This window comes from Astyanax mexicanus, chromosome 1, assembly GCF_023375975.1.
Source record: "Astyanax mexicanus isolate ESR-SI-001 chromosome 1, AstMex3_surface, whole genome shotgun sequence".
NCBI lineage: Eukaryota > Metazoa > Chordata > Actinopteri > Characiformes > Acestrorhamphidae > Astyanax > Astyanax mexicanus.
Genome location: NC_064408.1, coordinates 24,894,477 through 24,919,050, shown reverse-complemented (window position 1 = coordinate 24,919,050; position 24,574 = coordinate 24,894,477). Strand labels below are relative to the sequence as shown.

General features: G+C 36.9%; 2 protein-coding genes across 3 annotated transcripts in view; one reads left to right on the top strand and one right to left on the bottom strand.

The window, feature by feature from the left end:
- gucy2d (guanylate cyclase 2D, retinal) overlaps window positions 1-22,845 on the top strand; it is a 31,840-nt gene extending 8,995 nt beyond the window's left edge. For both annotated transcript variants that reach the window (XM_049475138.1, XM_049475135.1), the window contains 17 exons: window positions 744-1,119; window positions 2,293-2,374; window positions 3,311-3,434; window positions 3,617-3,736; window positions 4,468-4,551; window positions 5,228-5,404; window positions 7,116-7,272; window positions 7,647-7,796; window positions 9,004-9,152; window positions 9,638-9,801; window positions 10,041-10,233; window positions 11,485-11,659; window positions 16,378-16,476; window positions 18,671-18,765; window positions 18,878-18,960; window positions 19,918-20,019; window positions 21,621-22,845. In XM_049475138.1, coding sequence (XP_049331095.1) covers window positions 744-1,119; window positions 2,293-2,374; window positions 3,311-3,434; window positions 3,617-3,736; window positions 4,468-4,551; window positions 5,228-5,404; window positions 7,116-7,272; window positions 7,647-7,796; window positions 9,004-9,152; window positions 9,638-9,801; window positions 10,041-10,233; window positions 11,485-11,659; window positions 16,378-16,476; window positions 18,671-18,765; window positions 18,878-18,960; window positions 19,918-20,002 — 2,313 coding nt within the window. In that variant the 3' untranslated portion in view covers window positions 20,003-20,019; window positions 21,621-22,845. The remainder of the gene's footprint in view (window positions 1-743; window positions 1,120-2,292; window positions 2,375-3,310; window positions 3,435-3,616; window positions 3,737-4,467; window positions 4,552-5,227; window positions 5,405-7,115; window positions 7,273-7,646; window positions 7,797-9,003; window positions 9,153-9,637; window positions 9,802-10,040; window positions 10,234-11,484; window positions 11,660-16,377; window positions 16,477-18,670; window positions 18,766-18,877; window positions 18,961-19,917; window positions 20,020-21,620) is intronic.
- gnb2 (guanine nucleotide binding protein (G protein), beta polypeptide 2) overlaps window positions 1-24,574 on the bottom strand; it is a 411,910-nt gene that overhangs the window by 112,205 nt on the left and 275,131 nt on the right. The window lies entirely within an intron of this gene.

The window sequence follows — 24,574 nt, the reverse complement described above, 5'->3', positions numbered from 1 at the left end:
GTATGTTTGGCCAAAGGCTAATAAACATTGCTTCATTTGTAAATTTGAAACTAAACAAATGTTCTACTCATATCTTGAGTTTAATTCATTTTCTTTTATATTTTATTACACAACTAATAAAAAAAAGAGTAACACTTTTTGAAAGAAATGTAACATAAGAAAGGTAAAGGGCAAATATTAACCATGTAAGCTGTTTATATTGCTTGCAATTTATGTGAAGAAAGCATGTGTAAAGCATTTTAATGTAAAATTGCTTAATTTTGCTGAATTTAATACAAGTAACAAAGTAAACGAGTAACAAAAATATGAACACCACACAATGGTTAATGACAGGAATGCACCACAAATCTACCATGACTACCAATTTTACTCTGACAAAAAGAACAATAGTTTAAATTGCACTACTTTACACTAACAACTACACAACAACTACTCTATTACAAAAGGCTCTTGTATGCTTTATTCTAAGTAGGCATCGGTATCGGTGTTGTAGAGAACATATATATGTATATATATATATATATATATATATATATATATATATATGTTTTAAAAATAGTGTGTTTATAACTGCAGTTTGAGTGTAAAACAGGAATTCTGCTTGTAGTTTAGCAGAAGTGGTTCAGGGGGTTGGTGCGTAAGTTACATGTTGTGGTGATTGTGTCTTAAGTATCTGTATTTGTGTGTAAATAATTGAGAAAAACAGTAACATAATATTTGATGTTCTCTGTTTTTCTCTAAAGGTCTCTCCATTCTTTGCCACTATCTATAACATGCTGTACTACACGGGCATGGCGGTGGAGCAGAGCCGGGCGGCCGGTGGGGGCCGCTGGGTAACCGGAGATGCTCTAGCAATGAACGAGGGAAACTTTGAGTTCAACGGCTTCAACCAGCACGTGTCATCAGGAAAGGAGGGCGAGGGCATGCAGGTCCGGTATGTGGTGCTGGACACGGACGGGGTGAGCTCCAGCTTGTATCGCACCCACACCCTGGAGGCATCGCACACCTTCGCCAAGTTTGGGGCGCTGAAGTACATGGGCAAGTCCATTCACTTCGCTGGAGCATCACCCAGCACTGACCCCAACTGCTGGTTCAGCAGTTACGTGGCCTGCAGCGGCGGTGAGAGATACCATTCTGCTACACTTCATGTGTTTAATCAGCTGTGTTACTCTACCAGTACTGGTTTGACTATAATATGAGTGTAAAGCCCTAGGAATTCAGCATATGGAAAAAGTGAAATGATTGGTTATTGGAATGAATATATATTTTCCTTTATTAGCAAGTTCTTATTTAATTAACTCTCCACTAATCTCTGTGGAAGAATTTTTTTGTGTTAAGTTGTTCTGGAAACACAGATCATGTGTTATAAACTCCCAAAAATTTCCCAAATTTCCCAATTTCCCAAAAATCCTCAGTGCACTTTATAATCCAGTGCGCCTTATGAATGAATTCTGCCAGTCAGGTTGTAAGGAGGAGTAAAGCCACTCTGCTGAAGTACAGAGTTATACAGGAGTTTCAGTTAAGTTCTACAGCAGTATTAGCCACTAACCATGTTAAGCGCTAGCTCTTTCACAGTTCAGAGGTGAGTATATCGGACTGTAGTCTGCGTGTTTATCGTGTTAAAATAATCTACGGTGGTTGAACTGCTAGCTGATTTCACACTGGCTTACCAAAACATTCAGGGTTCCTCAGTGTTCCTCAGGGTCATGGCTAGCGCTAGCAGTTAGCTGCTAATGCTAATGCTGCTACACCCAGCTTTAGTGGAAGTAAACAGAAGCACTTTACTCACTCAAATAAACAGTCTTCAGGAGAGAAATCTGTGTAGATTAACATCCAGTGCTCGTTTGACTTGTTTTTTTAAGAATTACAGTTTTGTTTCGTCACTGAATTAGAAGGAAAACATCCTTACTAGTGTTGCATAATGCACTTTATAATCTAATGCACCTTGTGTATGCAAATAGACCAGAAAGTAGATGTTCATTGTTAGTGCGTTTTATAATCTGGTGCGCCTTATAGTGCTAAAAATACGGGTAACACAATATTAGACGTTTTTTAACACTTCTGTTTTGAGAGTGTACTGACAATGGCACTGACAAATAGTACTACATTTGCTATATATACTGCAACTACCTAAAATATAGAAAATAGCTTCTAAGAATTTGAAAAAAAAAATGCAATATAAAATTACATTATGACAAAATTATATTGAAATATTACATTTTTTTCTGTAGACTACAGAGATTTACTTCCTCTACCCTCTTTTTCTCCCTCCTTTCCCTCTCTTTTGGACAGGTATGGATGGCGTGACTTTCTTTTTCCTCTTCCTCCTCCTCTGCGCTATGGTGGCTGCTAGTGTTTTCCTCTATCACATGAAGTAAGAGCCTGTTTCTTTGGCTAATAGTTTAGTGGAAGTATGTTAGTATATAATGAATAGTGCAAAATAGAAACGTGTGAAGTACATTGAAATGCTGAGTGTAAAGTGAAATGGAGTGTACAAAAATAAAGTAGAGAGTTTGAAATTAAGGTGGAAAGTGTAAATGTGAAGTGAAGTGAATGAAAATGAAGCGGAGAGTGTTAAAAAGAATCGAAGATTGTGAAAGTGAACAGTGTAGAAGTGAAGTGGAGTGTACGGAAATGAGACAGAGTGTGAAAGGGAGGTGAAGAATGTAAAAGTGAAGTGGAGTTTGTGAAAATGAAGCAGAAAGTGTAAAAAATGATCAAAGACTGTGAAAGTTGGGTGAAGAGTGTAAACTTAAAGTGGAGTGTACGGAAATGAAGCAGAGAATGTGAAAAGGAGGAGAAGAGTGTAAATATAAAGTGGAGTGTTCGGAAATGAAGCAGAGAATGTGAAAGTGAGGAGAAGAGTGTAAATATAAAGTGGAGTGTACGGAAATGAAGCAGAGAATGTGAAAGTGTGGTGAAGAGTGTAAACATAAAGTGGAGTGTACAGAAATGAAGCAGAGAATGTGAAAGTGTAAAGTGGAATGTACAGAAATGAAGCAGAGAATGTGAAAGTGAGGTGAAGAGTGTAAAAGTGAAGTGGAGTGTACAAAGATTAAGCAAGGAGTGTAAAAGTAAAGCAAAGAGGGTAAATGTGGAGTAAAATACATGTAATTTGTATGTTTTAAATGTGTCTCGGGTGTGTTTACACCCTTTATGGGAATTATCTAGATATCAGTTATTGCTGATACTCAAGACACTTGGAGTTACCGGGGGTAAACAGGGTCTCTGTGACGTGATTGATTTTGTGTTAAACAAATGCTTATGTTTTTTTCTGATTATCTGTGTGTGTGTGTGTGTGTGTGTGTAGAGGAAGTGGCCAGGTGGGTATTTTAGGAGCGTTTGGAGGTGGAGGAGGTGGAGTTGGATCCACACCGAAGCTGGTGCTCACATTGGACGACCTGGTCTTTATCAACACACAACTCAGCAAAAAGGTTTGTAATTCTTTCTCTTTCTTTTTCTGTATTATTGGATTATTTATTATCAAATTTTCCTTTTATATATCTCATTTACTTATTTTGTTCTATTTTAATAACTTTGTGTTTTTCCTCATATTGGATAAATCCCTCTCTCTGTCTCTCTCTCTCTCTCTCTCTCTCTCTCTTTCTGTCTGTAGAAACTGAATGAAGACAGTTTAGTGAAGAGTCAGTTAGATGTGAAGACCCCTCACCACTCAGTTTCAGGGCGCAGCTACATCACATCCACTCCTGAAAGCTCCAGTGTGGCTGTGTTTGAGGTAGACATCCAAATATATCGCAGTTTTGTTCAATATTAGCCTGACATTACTTATTAACTAAATGTAATTACTATGTAGCATAATTACATAATGAATTACCCGAATATTTTCATTCTTATTTATATTCTTAAATTACATTCTTTACTAAACTTTAAAACTTTTGTTTTTCTTTTATTTGCTTCAAATCAAAATCACAAAATATCTAAGAATATTGAAATATATTTGTCATTTTAAATATTTAAAACAGTATACGTCTGAATGTTTGTGGACACCCCCTCTAATGACTACATTTAGCTACTTTAAGTTGCACCTTTTGCTGACACAGACTGTCTAAAACCTGTAGAAAAGTATATTGCCAGTATAATAGAACTTTCTGCAGCAGATAAAGCACGAACTATTGTCACTATGCCAAATGCCATACATGCAATAGGGGATATAAAAACTATTGATTAATATTAACTATTTCACACTCCGTCTACATTTAAAATATTTTTTTATTATTAAAAGCAGTGGTTTACACAGAACCTTTGAGACATATACTGACTTAAGAACATGTTAAAAATATTAGCTTACTGCATACTTATAAACAGTAAACTCCAGGAAGATTCATTGAGCTATTGTATGAATAAACAGTAAGTGCATTTCATAAGATGATTTTGTTACAGCCAGCACATCTGAGGTGGGGGTGCTATGTGAATGATTTGTGTGGATGTGTGGTTTATATTTGACAGGGTGACTGGGTGTGGTTGAAGAGATGTCCCAATGGATCATCTGTCACAGATATCAACGACAGTGCCCAAAAGAACTTTATTAAGGTGAGAAAAAGAGACACAACAGCTAACTCTGTGCTTTATTGCAGTCTGTGTATACTCCATATAACCTCAGTGTGAAAGGGCGGGGCTAAAATGTCTGTAAACGTGTTGATTTTTGTGCCCTCACATAAATGGTGATTTCAAAGCAGGCATTTTTTGTAGCTTAGTTTCTACACATTGACTGTAAAGACTGTGAGTAAAGAGTGTAACATTGGTTACACAATATGTATGAGTAAGAGTTTATTTGCAAAAACAAGTGCTATCTTAATCCATTTTTGAAAATGAACTCAGGCTTCAAGCTTCGTATCAAGCTTTTGTATTAAAAAAGTAAGTAAACTTGTTTAAATAATATAGGTAATTCTATAACAGGAATTTAAACTATTGTTGGGCAAATCGTTAAATTGATTACCACAGGGTAATCACTTATTAGAATTTTTAATACCACTTTTGCAATAACAAAATGGCATAAAGCACACAACACCAATATTGAGTCTACACACAAGTTTCTGATACCTGTATTTCCTAACAAACATAAAGTAACAGTTTACACTAACATTTTAAGACCTTTTAGAGATATATTTTAGATATTTTAATACAAATTAAGACCTTTTTTGGCAAAAACCATTTAAAAACTTTTAAGACTTTTTAAGACCTTGTTTTCTTCTCTGCTTCTGTGCAGCTCAGGGACATGCGTCAGGAAAACCTCAACCTGTTCCTGGGGTTGTTCCTGGACTCTGGCATTTTTGGGATAGTGGTGGAACACTGCACAAGAGGAAGCCTGGAAGATCTGCTCAACAACGAGGACATGAGGCTGGACTGGATGTTTAAATCCTCTCTGCTCCTGGACTTGGTCAGGGTGAGACAGACTGATTTTGTTTATGTGCCTGAGAACTTACCTATATACGTACAGTATGTGCACACTATAATCACACTATAATCATACTATCATGTGGGAGTTAGTGCTGTGCTGAGAATAGACCACCATCCAAATGATATCGTATTGTGGTCCTTTTCCTTTAGAATTGTAAAAATGGGCTAAAGTCACTTAAGTCTATCTATAATGTTCTGTCAGTGTTTTTCACAAGAGTAGGTTCAGTGTGTGAGAGTGTTTCTAAAAACTGGAAGATAAAGATACCTACAGATTATAACCATATTATAACCACATTACAAGTTTTGCAGGATAGTTCACGGGTTAGAAAAATCAATTAGATATGTCAGCTTTCCTTTCAGCAAAAAGTGCTAAACAACCTTTAGCTTGGTTATAGAGATACACTGACAAGGTCATGACAAAGGTCATGGTACAGGAACTAGAATTGTGTCGGAAGACTCTTAACACATCCCATTAAAGTGAATTAACACTACACTGACCTAAAGGATTTGCATGTGGGGCCTTGTGATGATGATCTACCAAGAACCCCCATGTACATTTTACCTACACAGACATTCATACAACAAACACAGTACTTACCTGAATCCTGTAAAAATGGCGCCGCGCGAGCCACCCGGGTCCTTATGGTCTGGGTAGAGACCAAGGGGTGTTCTGGGGCAGGGGAGCCTGGGGGTACCTGTGTAAAATGAAACATACAAAATAATGCATTAACATTGTAAAATAATTATCAATACTTACCTGGACGTCCAAATGTATACATGCATGTCTTTATTATCTGTAAATATGTTAATATTGTATAATACCTATTATGTATAGTTGTCTTACCCACCTGCCCACTAGTTAATTGCCTGTTGGTTTAGCCGGAGGTGGGCTAAAAGTATTTAAGGGCAGGCGGGTACACTATTGGGGGGTCACACATTGGTTAAGCGTGGCTGGTATGCCGACGGGAGTTTTTTTCGAGCTGTTGATTTAGCATTTTGGTGGTAGCTGCCAATCCACCTTTAACTCCTACCAGTGGACAGTGTGTAAATAGTGTGTAAATATTGTACATTTCGTTTTGTTTCGTTTTGTTTTTGGTTTTGGGTGCTTCGTTTGTCACAATAAACACTTCAAAAGGGATTCTTACCTGGTTCCAGACTGTTTTTACGTCTCTGCATCACCTCTCTCCGGTAACCTCCTGACCACTTGTCCTCACACTACCACAGGCCTAGAGAGTGGATACACCCACACTTACTAGAGTGTGGGTCAGAAATATGAAATTAACAAAACTTAAGCAATAATACATGAGAGGGAGTGCTATAACATGCAATTGTACACGTTATAGCACAAACCTTGAGTGTATTATTGAGACTATACCACAGTTCCATTATTGCTGTTTATTGAAAAAGAGGAGGAGAAAATACAATCTATTTGGTTTAGAAAAATCTGCATTGTTGCTAGCATTGTTGCTAGGTTACCTGTATGTGGCAGAGTATTGAATACATGGAGAGCTTCGGTAACAGTACATTACCGGCTGTTAACGGCACTCACAGGCCCCCCTTAGCCAATCACATTGCAGGGTTGGAACTAACTGTGGTATAATAAGGGTTGTCACCTCATCTCTCTAGTTACTCAACTCACTCACTCACTCACTCACTCAGTCACTCTTCTTTCCTCTATAACCTTCATCCTCTACTAGGGAATGAAGTACCTGCATCATCGGGCCATCATTCATGGCCGCCTGAAGTCTCGGAACTGTGTGGTAGATGGACGCTTCGTTCTGAAGGTGACAGATTACGGCTTGAATGAAATTATGATCTCCCAAAACATCTCCCAGGAAGAGAGCAAACCAGAGGGTAAGACACAGTTGTGTGTGAGTGTGTGTGTGTGCACACATAGCCATAGCCACGTGTAGCCACGTGTACTGTCTGTTTCATGTACATCATGTACACAGCCAATTATGCATTAATGTTTAATGTTTTTTATTTTACAGGAAGTAAAATAAAAAAATATATTTTAATACACAATTATATTAATCTGTTCCATTAGCGTGTGTTAGTTTAACACTATTATTTTAGCATGATTCCCCAGTACATTCATTTTTATTGCACATAGTAAGAGATAGAAGGAAATAGTTAAATCTTTCTCTTCTCCTTTTTCTTCCTAAAGTAAAAAAGACATCTATATACCTATTATAATAGAATAACACATTAACTCTCTGTCTGTCTAGATCTGTTATGGACCTCCCCAGAGCTGCTCCGCAGTGCAAAGCTGATGAAGACGGGCACATACCCAGGAGATGTCTACAGCTTCTCCATCATAATGCAGGAGGTCATCTCCCGCAGTGCTCCTTTCTGCATGCTGGACATGCCCCCACAAGGTATTACAAGCACACTGTTGAAAAACTAACTGTAGATATACACTGAGCACACTGTGAATGCACACACTGTTGATGTGATTCAGATCTCCTTTTTAAAAGCCACCAATTTTAACACAGTTCCACTGCTCCATAGCTGCTCCATAGCTGCTGGTGGGAGGACTTTATAGCCTACTTAGACAAAAGATATTGTAGATCCAGCTGGGCGTGTTGAAAGGATGGGTGAAAATAGACGTTTACAGTCGTCACTTTATTGCTGGAACTGTCAGCTGCAACCACATCAAAATAACAATAGGCTTGCAAGCTAACAAGCTAACAGGCTAAAACTAGCACTCGGGCTAAAAACACACACTTACACACACACACACAGCGAGCACCCCTCTCTTTCCACCTCACAAACACACAGACTTACACACACACACGCACACACAGCGAGCCTCCCTTCCTCTGCTCCTCACACACACACTCACAGAAACCCCGCACTCCCCTGCCCGGCTCCCCTATCACACGCTTGTCTTATATCCTAAACACAACAGTGCATGTTTTAACAGTCAGTAAACACAGGACATTACGGTAGATTCTTTACTGTATATTTTTAATTTCTTCATGCGTCTCGGGGAGTGACGTCTGGCCTATGCAACACACATGTTCTAGCTGAAAATACAGACACTATTTTGAGTTTGTATCAGCTAAACGTGACAAAATCAAGGTTGGTTGTTCCCTCTGTGCTGGAGACAAAGTGTTATCTAGCTTTGAAAACATAACGTCAAATTTAAGAAACGTTTGGAGTCGCAGCAGCACACTTATAGAACAAGTTCCAAAGGTGGATCAAAGCTTCTAGTAAAGTGAGTTTGGTTGTCGGCAGCTGCTGAATGTAACTAATTAAGTAACTTGTAATCTAAATTCGTTACTCTTAAAATCAAGTAATAGTTAAAGTAAAAGTTAATTTTAAAAGGCGTAATCAGTACTTAGATCACCTTTTCGAAGTAACTATGACATTACTGCTTGTCATTAGGCATAGTGCCTATAGATAAATGTCTAGGAAGTCCGATTCTACTGGTAATACGTCTGAATTAGACAAGGAATTAGATGATATCTATATTAGCAATGGCAGCACCTTAAAGTAGTTGAATAATAGACATACACAACTGTCTATCTAAGAACTTATTAAAGTTGTTAATATTTATTTTCTCTCTGTGTGTGTGTGCAGAGATTGTAGACAAGGTACGCTCTCCTCCTCCTCTGTGCCGGCCAACCGTATCAGTGGATGAGGCTCCACTAGAGGTGATTCAGTTGATGAAGCAGGCCTGGAGCGAAGAGCCTGACCTCAGACCCACATTTGAGGAAATCTTCAAACAGGTACACACAACACACACACATATAGACCAACACACACACATACACTGTACGTTTTAGAGAAGTGGTTCCCAGCCCACATGTTAACCCTGCTCTCAACATATCCATCCAGCTAATCAGCTCATTAACATGCCTTTTCTAAGTAAGACATAATGTGTTAGAGCTGGAAACCATTGGAATGTTCAGGGCAGGGCGTTCTACATTAAAAAAGGTTCAGAAACCTTGGGTTTTTCACGTATGCAGAACTGTCCTAAACTGAGAAAGCTGGGCTGTACATCATTTGCAGTGTCAGAGGTCTAAAGTTATTATATATCCATTTTACCTAATCATTTAATTTTTGTGATGTTTGTTTTCCTGTTTTGTCAGACAACCGTGCTACGAATCCCAATTTTCATTTGATTTACATTCCATAACATTTTGTCAAATAAATCATTTTTTTTAATTCCAGCTACTTTTGATGATGGACCTCTCTCTCTGTGTTGTTGCAGTTTAAGACCATCAGTAAAGGGAAGAAGACGAACATCATAGACTCCATGCTGCGCATGTTGGAGCAGTACTCCACTAACCTAGAGGATCTGATCCGGGAGAGAACAGAAGAGCTGGAGGTTGAGAGACAGAAAACTGACGCCCTGGTGGCTCAGATGTTGCCCAAGTGAGTTTCACTCACAAACACAAGCTGCCCCACTACACACACTCACTCTACAACAGGCCATTAATACTTTTAACATCAGTGCTTTCATATAAAATTCATTTTAATTTAGATATATGAAAAAATTAAGAATTATTGCACTTAGGCCAATTTGTGCTTCTGCTTCAAATCTCAGTCCGCTGAGCTTCACGCAAATGCACAATGCTGCCAATCTATTTATTGACATCCCTCCGTTCTCTCAGGTCCGTGGCCCTGGCTCTGAAAACAGGGAAGCCTGTGGTACCAGAGCATTTCTCAGAGGTTACGCTTTACTTCAGTGACATCGTGGGCTTTACCACCATCTCAGCCCTGAGTGACCCCATCGAGGTTGTGGACCTGCTCAATGACCTCTACACATCCTTCGACTCCATCATTGGCATGCATGATGTCTACAAGGTAAGCACCAGTACCCTCTCACCACACAGCCAATCAGCTCGGCCCACCTGCGCACTACTGAAAGGTCTACTCAGGCTATTACCCCAGCAGAGTTAGACCTAGGAGTAGCCAAACACAAGATTAAATAAGTACATAATAACCAATATCAAAATATATCACATTAAAACATGAGAACATTTTATTATTGGCTTATTGTTCAGAGCTGTTGTATCTGATTTAGGTCAGTTTGAAGTAAGATCAGGTCACCACAAGTAAAAACTGAGTATTTGGGACGTGCCTAAAACATCTCTTCTACAGGGTACCATTTTAGTCTGTAATTGAATGCAATTACTCTATATAAACTAGGGGTGGGGCGATATAGCCCTAAAATAATATAACTTTATTTTATTATAACGATGTTCTTGGCAATATGACAAAACATTAAAACTTTTTAATAGTGTAACAATATAAAAATGTAACAAAAATAAAGAAAATCTACCACAAAATTCAAGTGCAGCATGTTAGTGCATTAATATAAACTGCACACAAACTATTAAAAGTCAATACAGTAAATAGCAAGACATATACAAAATAAACATCTTTTAGGAGTATTGCTATTACCACAATATAAAGTTGTTTTATTATTTTTTTACATATTTTTTTTATATGTCAGAATGTTTGCGATATTATTCCATACAATATAATATGGCCCAGCCCTAATAATAAACACTAAAATGCAGGTGTTAAAAAACATACTAACATAATGACTTAATTTGATAACAAGCAATTTAATTGGGTTTATTGAACTCAACTAAATGCTTTTAAGGTATCGTTATTAAGTTGAATAAACACAGTTAAACAGCTTGAGTCGAACCTGAACATTGCTTGAGCATACAAATCATTTTTTATATATATATTATATATATATTTTTTTTATATATATACCAGTCACAAAACAGACAGTCTACAGACTGTCTGCACAGAAGCAGGTTGGGGAAAATTCTACCCTCTGCAATAGTGCTTTAAATAGAGGACAGCATTTAATAACAAAGGTATTTCATTCAGTTTAATTCAAGTGTATTTGTATTGCATGTTTACAACAAATGTTGTCAAATAGCAGTTATAAAGGAATATATTAAAGATTCTAATAAAGTATATGTGCGTGTATGAGTGGTGGATTAGTTTGTAAGTAGACCTGTCTGTCTGTCAGCTGATTGTGTTCAGCTCTCCATGTTTGTGTGTCGTACTCATCTGCTGTGTTTGGGATGACAGGTAGAAACTATTGGAGATGCGTACATGGTGGCGTCTGGAGTCCCAAACCGCAATGGAAAGCGGCATGCTGCAGAGATGGCCAACATGTCTCTGGACATCTTGTCCTGCATCGGGACGTTCAAGATGAGACACATGCCCACCGTAAAAGTCAGAATCCGCATCGGACTGCACTCAGGTGGGTAGACCTGTCAATATTCAATAATGAAGCATACCTGGAATATTTAACATATGTATAAAAGCCAAAGTATTTAGAGGTCAGGGTGTCAAATGAGCACTACCCCACTTCCCAAGCATGGGGCCAACAGGTCCTATTCTATAGGAGGTACCTCTCTTCGGGGATTAGAAAAGCTGTGTTTGTTTGTCCATTTGCACATCTGTTTTAGCAATAGGTGCAACTTAAGGTACCAAAATGCATTAATTAGAAGGACTTTCCACAACTTTTACCTGATGTGATGTTCAGTTTGGCAAAACGAGTATAAACCTCCCCAACACTGATCTATGTAATAGATGTTCAGCCTATACCTCTAAAATGGCATTTGTAATCCAGAACCGATCTTTTACCATGATTATCCGACCTCACTAATACTGATGTGTATGAATGCAACAAGATCTTTACCACTATGTTCTGGGGTGCGTTTCCCAAAACGTTCTTAACGCTAAGTACTTCGTAACTTCGTACTTACGAACAATCTTAAAATTACGAGCGTTTCCCGAAAGCCTTCGTAACTAACGTAGTACTTAAACTCGTTCGTAACTTTACGAGTGGTCTGACCCACTCGTAAATAACTAAGTTCTTCTTAACGTGGAATCCACGTGCAGTTCTGACTCAAAAACGAAAGAGGCCGCTTTTGATCCTTAAAAAAATGCATTTAAAGATGCATTCAGCATACGTATTTATAAAAAAATAAACAATAAAAAAAGACTAAATTCCAGACTATTTAAATTAATTTATTAACCTGCGCATATTTATTCATAGTATTTGGGTTTATTATATGGTTGAAATAATCGTATTCACGTGAAGAAAAAGTTACAATTACCTACAAATATAATTTTTATTCACACATATCACACACATATGGATTAAATTAACGGTTTTCCCCAGTCTGACAGTCGTAGTAGTAAACAAATAAGTAAATAATTTTTTTTCTTAACGTATATAAGTAACCAATTGGAAGGCTGATAATGGTGCGCATTCGAGGAATATGGCGGCTGTCCAAAGAATACTGTTTTTAAATCAGAGACGCCGTTTGAGAAGACGCCGTAATCCACGAGGACAGTTAGTTCGTCCCAATGCTGTTCGCCGTTTAAATCTGGACCTACTAGATCTCCCTGATGATGTCCTGTGTGACAGATACCGGCTGCCTAGGGAAGAGATCATGGTTCTTCTCGGTCTAGTACAGGAGGAGCTGACAAGACGGACGAAGAGAAATTATGCACTTAGTCCCACCATTCAACTACTGACAACGCTTCGTTTTTATGCCACTGGTGGGTTTCTGCAGACTCTGGGTGATGCCTATGGCCTAAGCAAAGCTGCTGTATGTAAATGTGTGCATGCTGTCACTAAAGCGCTCCTGCGCCATGCACCAACATACATTACGTTTCCACGTACCAGGGATGCATTGCAAGGAACAAAAATAGGCTTTCATGCAATTGGAAGCATTCCTGGAATTGTTGGTGTGGTGGACGGTACACTTATCCCCATACACACTCCCAGCCTCTTGAGCCCCATCTACACCTGTCGTAAAGGCTACTCTGCATTAAATATCCAGGTCATATGTAACCACCAAGGCCTCTTTACTGACATTGTGGCCAAATGGCCTGGAAGTACTCATGACTCCTTCATTTGGGCAAATTCCGGAGTGTGTCAGATGGCAAGCCGGGGTGCATTTGCTGGTGGACATGTCCTGGGTGACAGTGGTTATCCACTCCGAAGCTTTATTCATACTCCTGTCCTGAATCCCCAGACAGAGGCTGAGGAGAGATACAACATGGCACACCGCAGAACACGCAGTGTTGTAGAGAGAGCTTTGGGCATTTTGAAAATGCGTTTTAGGTGCCTTCACAAGTCATCAGGAGGCCTCCGGTGTTCACCAGAACGCAGCTGTGCCATAATTGTTGTATGTGCTATGCTTCATAACATTGCGGTGCAGGCTGGTATACACCTTCCTGATGAAGAGAGTGAGGAAGATGAGGAGGATGATGAGGAGAGAGAGAAAGGAAATGTTCCTGAAGTATTACCAGGAATGAGGAGAGAAGGACTTTACCAGGCTGGCTGGCAAGCACGGATGCAAATCATTAGGGATGTGTTTACTTAACTTACTGGAAATAACATGTCTTTGGGATGCAAGACTTCTTTTTGTTTGTGTAATTTTTTATTTTAGTTTTCATTTCACACATTTTGCTTTTCAAAATATTCACATTTTATTTACAGTCCAACATATTACATACAAAATAAATAAATGAAACAGTCATTAAACTGAAAAAAAAACAAACTTGTCCTGGCATCTTTTTTTATATCTGCTGTGGGTTTTCAGTGGAACTGGGGTCTGGAAGAAAAGGTTCATCTTTAAGTTAATGAACACAAAACTGTAAAGTATTTTAAAGATATAGATAAATATATTGTTAGTATGATTACATTTTATATATGAGAGATCAGTAAATTATATGTACACTATTATTACTTGGCAGAAGTATCTTACCTTGTTCAGAGGGCAGTATGATGGGAACGGAGATAGCTGGCCTGGACAGCTGAAATTCAGCCACAGAAAGCTGTTTGGCCATTATTTCAAGTTTAGCTCTCTTCAGGTCCACCAGCTCTTGATGTTGCCTCTCCCTCTGTTGCAGCTTTTCCCTTTTTAACTGGAGCCGCTCCTTTTCAATGTTCAGTCGTTCTCTTTCTATTAAAATTAACTCCTCACTACAGGCACAGGTGTTTCGGGGGGTCTCTGTAGTAGGTGGAGCTCTAAGACTAGTCTGTGTAACGGAAGGGCCAGGAGATGATGCAGGACTGTCTGATGCTGATGAGGGATGTACAGGGGATGTAGGTTGAGGTGGGGTAGATGGGAACTCATTTGAACACACATCTACCCCACCAGAGATCCCTCTGGTTGCAGTTGGCCCTAGTATTGCAAGAGCTCTTTCCTCTTCAGGAGATAGGGCTGGTATAGATGACTGACCCCCACCAGTCTTAGCCCTCTCTTTCCGTATTTCTGCTCCTTTTTTTTTTGCTTGACTGGAAAAGTCATGCCATTTTTTTTTTATGTCCATCGCTGTCCGTTGGATTGTACTACATGCACTTATGTTTTTGCCAATATCCTCCCATTTTTGCCTTTTTTCTCTGTTTGTTGAACTTCCCCGAGCTTTAGAAAAGAGTATTTGCTGATTCTTTTCGATTTCCTCCAGCATGTGGCTTAGTTCGTCTTGTGAGAAATTACGTTTGCGTGGTCGGGTAGACATGCTTCCAGATTGAGGAATGATGTGTCAATTGTGTGCCTATTTATAGGCTTGACGTGTAATTGCAAGTGAAATTTTTTTATAAATGTTATTTACTTATAAGTAAATATATTTTATTTGGCTTTTTATATCATACAAAATTATACCTTTGTGGCTTAATAATGAAGAACTGTATATAAATCGGTGGTCTAGTTTTCATCTGGCTTTGCCTTAAACCTCACAGACACGGGGGCGGAGCCACCAAAGTGCTACTTAAAGGTCCTTCGTAAGTATGGAGACTTAAGAGTGGCTTCTGGAAACAGTCGGAAAAATGGCGTTCTTAAAGTTAAGTCGTTCTTAAAGTTGTTCTTAAATCCCTAAGAACAATCGCTATCGGGAAACGCACCCCTGATTTCTAATATTCTGCCTTCCTAGAAGAGTTAGAGGCTGTTATCACACCAAAGTACATATTAATACCTTTAATTTTAGATATAATATTGAATGAGTAGGGTGTGATCATGTGATAGAACCACACCTTTACAAAAATGTGCTTCAAACGTATTTTATTAAACAAAAGCTAATATTCTCAGCTTTAGTCTCACAGCCCTCTTCAAATTTAAAATATCATATTTTACTTCACTGTTCCACCACTTATGTAATTTCTCATACTACAGGTAAAAAGAAAATTTAGAACACCCCAATTGTTTAGTTGTCTAGTTGCTGTATGGCCCGGACAAGCTGTTAATAGTTACAGAGTCTTTCTCTATTTATATCTAGATATTATCCACACTTTTGATATGTGTGGATTTTCTGTGTGTTGTGTAAATGCTGCAGTAAAGAGTGCAGTAACCTGATCTACATTTATACATTTAAAAAATACCAATATTTTCTTTTTTTATATATATTTTTAAAATTACTTCTTAAGTTTTTTCTTCTGTTTACCTCAATATTTTTGTACACTATATTTTGCACTATTTCTGGTTGGACCTGAAAAAGCTTAAATGGGAAAATAATTGAGGGTGTTCTAAAACTTTTGACTGGTGTAAGTGACCCTCTTTCTTTACTTCCATGTCCTGTGACAGTTGTGCATTCCGAGTGCAATGCCAATCCAAGGCAACATCCAATTAGCTGCCTCATCCAATTACACACCAGCCCACCACCCCCAAACTCATTAGCGCAAACCCATTAACACAGAGCAGGTTGTACTGCAAGCACTGCTGCACTGAAACACTTTATTCTGGGTCATACAGTCAAAATCAAAGCTTTTATTATTATTATTATTATTATTAAGTATTGTATTATTTAATTAATGAATGAATCAGATTTTTCAAATGAGACTGTATTTAAGTGCTATATAGTTAATTACAACTGTTGCTTTACTGATTTATGCGTGTGTGTATTGATTTTTATGTCTTTGTGTGTGTGTGTGTGTGTGTGTGTGTGTGTGTGTGTGTATAACAGGTCCAGTGGTAGCTGGAGTGGTGGGGTTGACAATGCCTAGGTACTGTCTGTTCGGTGACACAGTAAACACAGCATCTCGAATGGAATCCACAGGACTGTGTAAGTACTCCACATGCTCCACCATACTGTTAATGTTAAACTGTGTGTGTGAGAGAGAGAGAGAGAGAGAGACAGAAAAAAAGAGGAAGAGAGAGAGATTTCTGAAATGATCAGAACAATCAAGAGGTTTTGGAGATATTGGTGTTTTTGTCTAAACCTCAGTCCAGAACGAAATTAGTTGTTAGTCATGTGTGAAAATATATTGGTATGAATGTGTGTGCGTGTGTGTGTGAGTGTGTTCTGCAGGTTCATGCTAGCGACAGGCTCAGAGAGCTTAAGCTGTAGAGCATTCCGTAAGCCCTTAAGACTATCAGCCGTCTTAGAAAGAAAATTCTGCGTTAATGGTAGTGTCCTCCTAGAACTCTCTCGCTCTCATTCTCCCTGAACTATCTAACCTTTAAATAGGCCTGGGGTCAGAGAGACTCACACTTACACACTTATATAAACCATTAAATTATAAATCAAATTCATACAGATACCATGTTCTGATGTTTTACCTTTTTAAACACTAAAGGCCTCAATAAAAGCCCATATTTAACACCACTGTCCTATTAGTTTAATAATTTGTAGCATATACTAAATCTATAACAGCAGATATTGAATAATTTACAACAGTTACTAAACCATTTATAGCAGACACATAACAATTATTAGCAGTTACTGAATTATTTTTTGGCATCTACTAAAAATTATGTATAGTAGATCCAGAATAATTTTACTGGATACTGGAAAAGTTACTGATTAATTTAATGTAGTTACTAAGGCCTTTTCAGTATATTCTGAATCATTTGTAGGAAAAAATGCAGAAGATACTGAATCATTTATTGCAGTTACTGAATCATTTATAGTAGATATAATATTCTAAATTGATTATAGTTGTTAGGGAACCGTTTAGCAGTTATTCACTCATAGCTTTTACTGAATCATTTATAGTGAATACAGAATTATTAATACTTTATACTGAATCCATTATACTAAACACAGAATTATTTAGATGCTACATGTTTTATAAAAGTTACTGAACATATATGCTGCGTATATTCAAAATCATTGATATGATATCCTAAATTGATTATAGTTGTTACTAAATAATTTAGCAGTTTTTGACTATAGAGCTTTTACTGAATCATTTATACTAAATTAATGTATTATTTATTTTAGAATCTGAATCATTTATATCAGTTGCTAAAACATTGTAGTGGACATAGTATCACAATACTGTAAACTGAATAATTTGTAGTAGTTACTGATTCAGTGAATGCAGTTACTTAATTTATAAAAAGATTTATAATAGGCACTGACACATTATTTATAGTAGATAAACAATCACTGACCATAGACAATGCAAAAAATATTGAGGTTACTGAATCATTAATAGTAGATAAACAAATAAATAATTGTATGTAGATTCTTAATCATTTATAGTTGGTACTAAATTGTTTATAGCAGTATCTCAGTTACTGTACACACAGTGAATACAAAATCATGTATAATAAATACTGAATCATTTGGAATTAACTGAATTATTCAAAATAGTAGAGTGGATACAAAATTGTTGGATATAATAGATACCTAGTCTATATTGGATATTGAATAATTTATATCAGTTACTGAACCATTTACAGTAGTTATCTAATCATTTGTAGTAACTAATGAATCATTTATAGAATTTACTGAAGGACATCACAGGTAAAATTGTGCTGTTATACTAGTTATATATTCCTGATCCAGGATTAGCCATGTGGGCAGTACATAGACTCATTTAAAAGACAGTGCTGACCCCTAGTGGACGCAGGATAGAATGAATGTACAAATGTTCCAGTGATGGAAAATATCAGAAAGCTCTCACAGAATAAGACACTACTATCCTAATATAAAATCTATATAAAAATAAATCCAGTTACTTACATTTTTATTCCTAAACATAATAAAAAGCTTTCTAAATCACAAAATTAGTAATAATGAGTATTACTTTGGCTCATTTGTTCTATAGTGCTGACATGCCCTAATGTCTGAGTTGATCTATTCTGATAGACAACAGGTTTCAATTAGTGCTCTGTGGAACAAAAAAAAAAAAAAAGAAACTACATGATGTTTATTGTAACTGATGCAGGGTCTGAAAGGGTTAAAGCATTACGATGCATACGATAATATGACATATGAGTTGTTCTGTTTGTTTGTGTGATCCCTGCAGCTTATAGAATACACATGAACATCAGCACAGTCAATGTCCTCAGAGATCTCAATCTCGGGTACAAAATAGACTCAAGGGGCAAGACAGAACTGAAGGTAAAACATGAACACTCTCATTAAAACATGCACTTGCACATTTCTATAGTTCTGAATGCCAATATAAAGACTCACACACAAATAAAAATACAACAATTTCTCTCCTGATCAGGGAAAGGGAGTAGAGGAGACGTACTGGTTGGTGGGTAGAGAGGGATTCGATAAGCCTCTGCCTATTCCCCCAGACACTGCAGGGTAAGAATGATTCTTCTCTTAGCATCACATAACTTCCATATCATCACACTGTAAAAATAGCACAAACTTTACTGCAAATTACAGGCATTCTTGTTGCCAGTAAAGTATAGTAAATGAAGTATATACATATCTATTATGAGACAAAAAGAAAAAAAATCTAGTAATTATATACAGTATAATCCTGTATATAAAAAGTAAACTAAAACATTTTCCAATAAACTGTTGTAAACTTACAGAATGACAACAATCTCCAACAGATTTTATTGCAATTTTACAGAACTATAACATATATAGAATATACAGTATGATCTTATATATAAACAGTACACTCAAAAATTATTGTATTGTAAAGTTACAATTATATACTGGCAACTAAAACATCAAGGTAAGAGAGTGTACATTTACAGAAAAGCAATGTAAACTATTATATAATTGTACAGAACTAAAAATACCATTAAAAAGGTAAACAAAATGTGTAATTGTACACTATAATCTTGTATATAAACAGAAAAACAAAACATTTTATTGCAACATTGCAATCAGGTACTGGCAATAAAATTAAATACTCTCTAAGACATTTGAATATTTACAGTATACCTCTGTTAGCTATTTTACTATGAAGAAAACAATGTGATTCATAATATATACAATAGAATAAGCAGTGTCTTTATATCCAAATAGTACAGTAAATGCTTAACTACAGCATGTAATTAAAAGTAAATAAATGTAAAACTATTGTTAATGTATCAGCTAAACTAAAACTACACACCCAATTTATAGCAACTATAAATATAAATACAATTATATTACATGTAAACATCAGTTTATTTTTCTTTAATGATTCAAGGTAAATAGTTATATGCAGTGAAAGAGTACAGGAAGTTATTGTAAATAGTTACTGTAAAACATATCGCACTTATTTACAGTGCATGTTTATGTTAATGTCATATCCTACAGAGGGGGTAATCACGGCATCAGCTTGGAGGAAATTCCAGAAGACAGAAAACAGAAATTCCTGGAACGGCAGAAGAAGATGGGTTAACAGAAAACTAACTTTAGGTAGGTACTGTTTAATTATTGACAAACTAAAATTAGTTTAAGTATTTTGTTTAAGTAAAGTTGACTGGGGTCTTTTGTGAGAATGGTTTTACTAAATGTTAAGGCATAGCACCCTAGAACAATCCAGATCAAATCTGTGCAGATGCATTACGTTCTGGACTCAAACCATGCTGTTAGTAATTAGTAAACCTGAAAGTGTCTGTCAGGAGGCCTATGGGGATGTCTTCTGCATTTTTCACTTTTTGAAAGGAATGGACCAATAGAAAAGCACCAACATGATATTTACATGGACAAAGTTGGACATACAAGCTATTTGTGTGAGCTCCAGAAGTTTAATGTTTAATCTATCTAGTGGTATATTATGTTAGGCCACCAGGGGGCGCTCTAACACCTACCGTACTATTATGTTGTTTAAAGAGCCTGAACTGAAATCCTCCAACATGCGCATGGAAGAAAAGCAATTACACAAAACAAAGATTTCAATATGTTACATTTAGTAAATAAATAAGAACTGGATGGAAAATGCCATGTTTAAGTTTGTTTTCTATAGAGCATGGCTATTCTGTCTCATACTTCTTCAAAAGTCTTTCATTTCCATTTTTGCTGTTTTGAACGTTTCAACATTATTTTAAACTTGATTAAAGTTGTTCTTTACTCAAGTTTAAGTTGTAACTTTCTCTACGGAAATGCTCTAAAATGCCGAAATTGATTTCTGAGGCTGGTAGCTCTCATGACCTTATCCTGTGCAACAAAGGTAACTCCTGATGAGAGCCAGTTTCATTATTTCGCATTTTTGATGGTCTTTGATACTTTCAAACTTCTTGAAATGTTTTGGAATGACTGACTTTCTTTTCTAAAGTAATTTGTTCTTTGCTTAGTTGAATAGCAGAAGAATCTAATGAGACAGAGAGGAAAGTGGACAGGAGAAAGAGTGAGAATTATTTATGAGGGTTCAATTTATATTGTAAAAGAAATAAAAAGTAATCTACTTCTAAACTTAAAATGTCATGTTTACACTGTTAAATAACACTAAAAACAATAGAAAACACTAAAAAACGGTAACACATCACCAGGCTCTGTAAAAAGAGGTGAAATATAGCAGAAAGTTGCAGCCAAAATGGGTGAAATGATTTTCTATGATTATTAAAGTTACCTTTGTATTTTACCAGAAACAACTGGACATTGTAAGCTTTACCTCAGCTAAATATATGAGAAATATGAAGTTAAATTAATATTATTAATTGCTGAACAAAAACACTGTATGAAGGTTGTGTGTTATATGCCCCCCTAAAAGCTAGTGCCACCCCTTCATCCCTAGAAGAGTGAGAATGGTTTTGTGTATCTGAATACAGCAAAAAATAATCAATAATAAATAACCCTGTTTAGCATCAATACGAAGTGCTGTGTCACCTGGGACCAGCGTCATGCTCTACTGCATGGGTGTCATCAGGCTCTGGTCTTGAGAGCCACAGTCTATAACATTCTACCTCATTTAATACACCTGATTCAACTCCTGAGGGAAATGCAAGCTATTTATACGGAAATCGACATTCAAATTCAACACCCTCCCTCTAATGTAACTAACTCTTATTCTGTTGCAGGTGATGATGCCCACGTTCCCCAACTGGCCGCCATCAGTTCGCAAACAGACTGCCAGCACTCTACAAAAGATTCAGGGCAATTTAGAGAGGGTTGGAAGGTAAGAATCGGTGGCTAGGAGGTATTTCCAGATACCCCGACTACCCTTAACAACCTTCCCAAACATGCACAAATGGAGCTGAGGTTTCATGACCCAAGGACATCAAGACCCTCTCCCAGTGTCTGGGGAAACCACCTCAAAGCTCTCAATGTGATCTAACTGCAATCTGACGTGGAAGACCACCAGAGACATTACACACCGGCTAGAGATTCTACTGCAACTTAGCCAATACCTTACCAAACTAGCTAAAACTCTATACAACACTGTAGTGTGTGTTTAGTCAGACTATGCATTAAGACACAACGAGAATGATGAGAAAGATTTACTCACAGTACTGGCAGAGTACAACACGTGGTTTACCCGTAAGGTTTATTCACTTGGTAGATGTTTTAAAGTCTTCTTTTATACAAAACCAAACAAATTAACACCCCCTATTTAATAATTAAATACATAAAAAGGTGCTTGTTTGTTAGGCATCTGTACTTGATCATATAATTGTCCTCCCTAAAGGATTTATCACAAATAATACAAGTACTGAGAAGCATATTTAAACAAATTTTAAATAGTAGTTGTTTCTCTCATTCCTACTTGTTTTCTAAGTATGATGTTCTTTACAGCAAAAGCACAGGGTGAGATTTTAGCTTTCTATTGTCTGCTTTAGTAGTGAGACATACAACTTACTCTCCACAATCAAAAACGAGAACTAGTCCACATTTGAATTACAGTATCATTGTATTATTTAAGAAAATCCTATGTTGTCAGATGGAGTTACCATTATCAGTAAACTTGTGCAATTTTTAAAAAAGATGTGTGTGCATGAACTGCGACGCAGTCACCATTTCTTTTCAAGAGAAAAAAGGTGATTGTACTGTATCTATCTCCCTCCATAATGATGAGGCACTAAATGGGTTCAAAGGAGCTGATGAAACCATTCCAGGCACAGCCTTCCGGGACACCTGGCCAGAGAGGACGGGACGGCTCTCCTGGACTCTCTAAGCTCCTGTTCAGGTCCTCGGGTGGGCATGTTTTCTATTAATGCAAGTGCACTGTGTTACTGTAGAATCTAGCTACTGTTCAAACAGTAATTCTGATGCAATTTTGTAAATAAAAATGGGTTTAGTGGAGAAGTGGACTGTTTTCTTTCTTTTACCTTTCATTTCTGAATGTTAATCACCTGCTGAGACTAAATTGCTGAATAGTTTTGTAGTATAGTAGAATAGGTAATATTTTTCTGTACTATTTAAGTTATATGCCTATACGTATACTTATCATCCACAGACACAAATGGTACAAATAAAACCACTTTATGTGATTAGTATCTGAATTGTATCTTAAACTTTTAGCAACATGGAGAGACATGTTTTTACATGGCTAAACACATGGCTTCTCAGACTTCCTCCTGAAGTGGTTTGAGTGTTCACATTTGTATCTATTTTAAGTGTGTCTTGGGTGTGTATATACAAGAAACAACCCTGATACCCTGAAGATGGATGAACTAACCAGGTGTAATCAGGCTCACTGACATACTTTAACTCTGATTAATTTGATAACACTTTAAGAAAAAACACTTATTTAAAAATCACATACACGCTTCAGTGCTTGTGAACATTTACATTTGGGTACCTATTGTATCTTCTATACAATTGTCAGGATGTGAGACATATAAGACTACAGGCATCAGTAAATGAAAATTAACAAAATACAGAAGGAAAAAGGTATAGAAAAAGACAGAAGCTTTCATTAACCAAGATTTAGCATATTTAAAAAGTGCACAAGAAAGAAAAACACTAAAATATTACAAAATATTTTTTCGCTAGAACGTAATAACGAACTAAGATCATAAGCCAGTGACTGTTCTATATATATGGTCTGATCACAACACACAAGTTTCAGAGGTTGCTTCGACTTTCTGTAATGCTAAATCTAAAAGATCTCTCCAAGACTGTCTGGTGTGTTTGCACTCCCAAAGGTGTGGTGGAAATGTTTGGTGTGGCACAGAGATTACAGCTTTGTCCAGTGTTTCTGAACGTCCACTACCAGATCAGGAGAATCTCTTACTATCTTTAAGAAACTCCTGAAGACAGAGCTCTTCAAAGAGCACTTACTCTCTTAACACCTCTAACAATCTAACTACTTCTAACCTCATTTCCTTCTTCCCCTCCTTCACTTCTCTATCCCATTATTTCCCTTCAACCTCCTTTAAGCCCTATCTATAAATGTTTTACCTTTAACTTTTATTACTTTGTACTTGACTATTGTAAGTCGCTTTGGACAAAAGCGTCTGCCAAATGTAATGTAATGTAATGTGATGAACCTGCAAACATAAAACCAGCCATATAAGATGCAATGTTTCTTCTCAATGTTGCTTGTTTCAGTGCTATTCATGATATTTCATGACAAAATTCTTAATTGCCCACAGCATTTGTAAAACATTTACATGGAAATCTTAGAGTGGTGTGTAATCATGAATGGAAAAACAGGTGTATGAGAGAGAGAGAGAGAGAGAGAGAAATACATCAAAATGTGAAATGGCTTGAGAAAACAGAAATTGAGAAAAAATAAGAGAAAAAACAGATATTCAAGTGGCGGAAATGGTGGAGGTTGGCCCAACAATAATTATTTAATTATTATTTACAGGAACACACACTCAAACTGGCTTGTTTGGGCAGTGTGAAGTGTGTCCTTTGGTGATGGATCTTTTTGGTAAATTTGAGAACTAGATATGTTTTGTTTAGTGCCTAACCTGTTAGAGCTTGTTTTACACAACCTTGTGGAACTCCAAGAATAATTAACCTAGGCTTCCAAAGAGAGCCATGTTGACACAGAGACTGACATTTGCCCCTCACATTCCTGTTA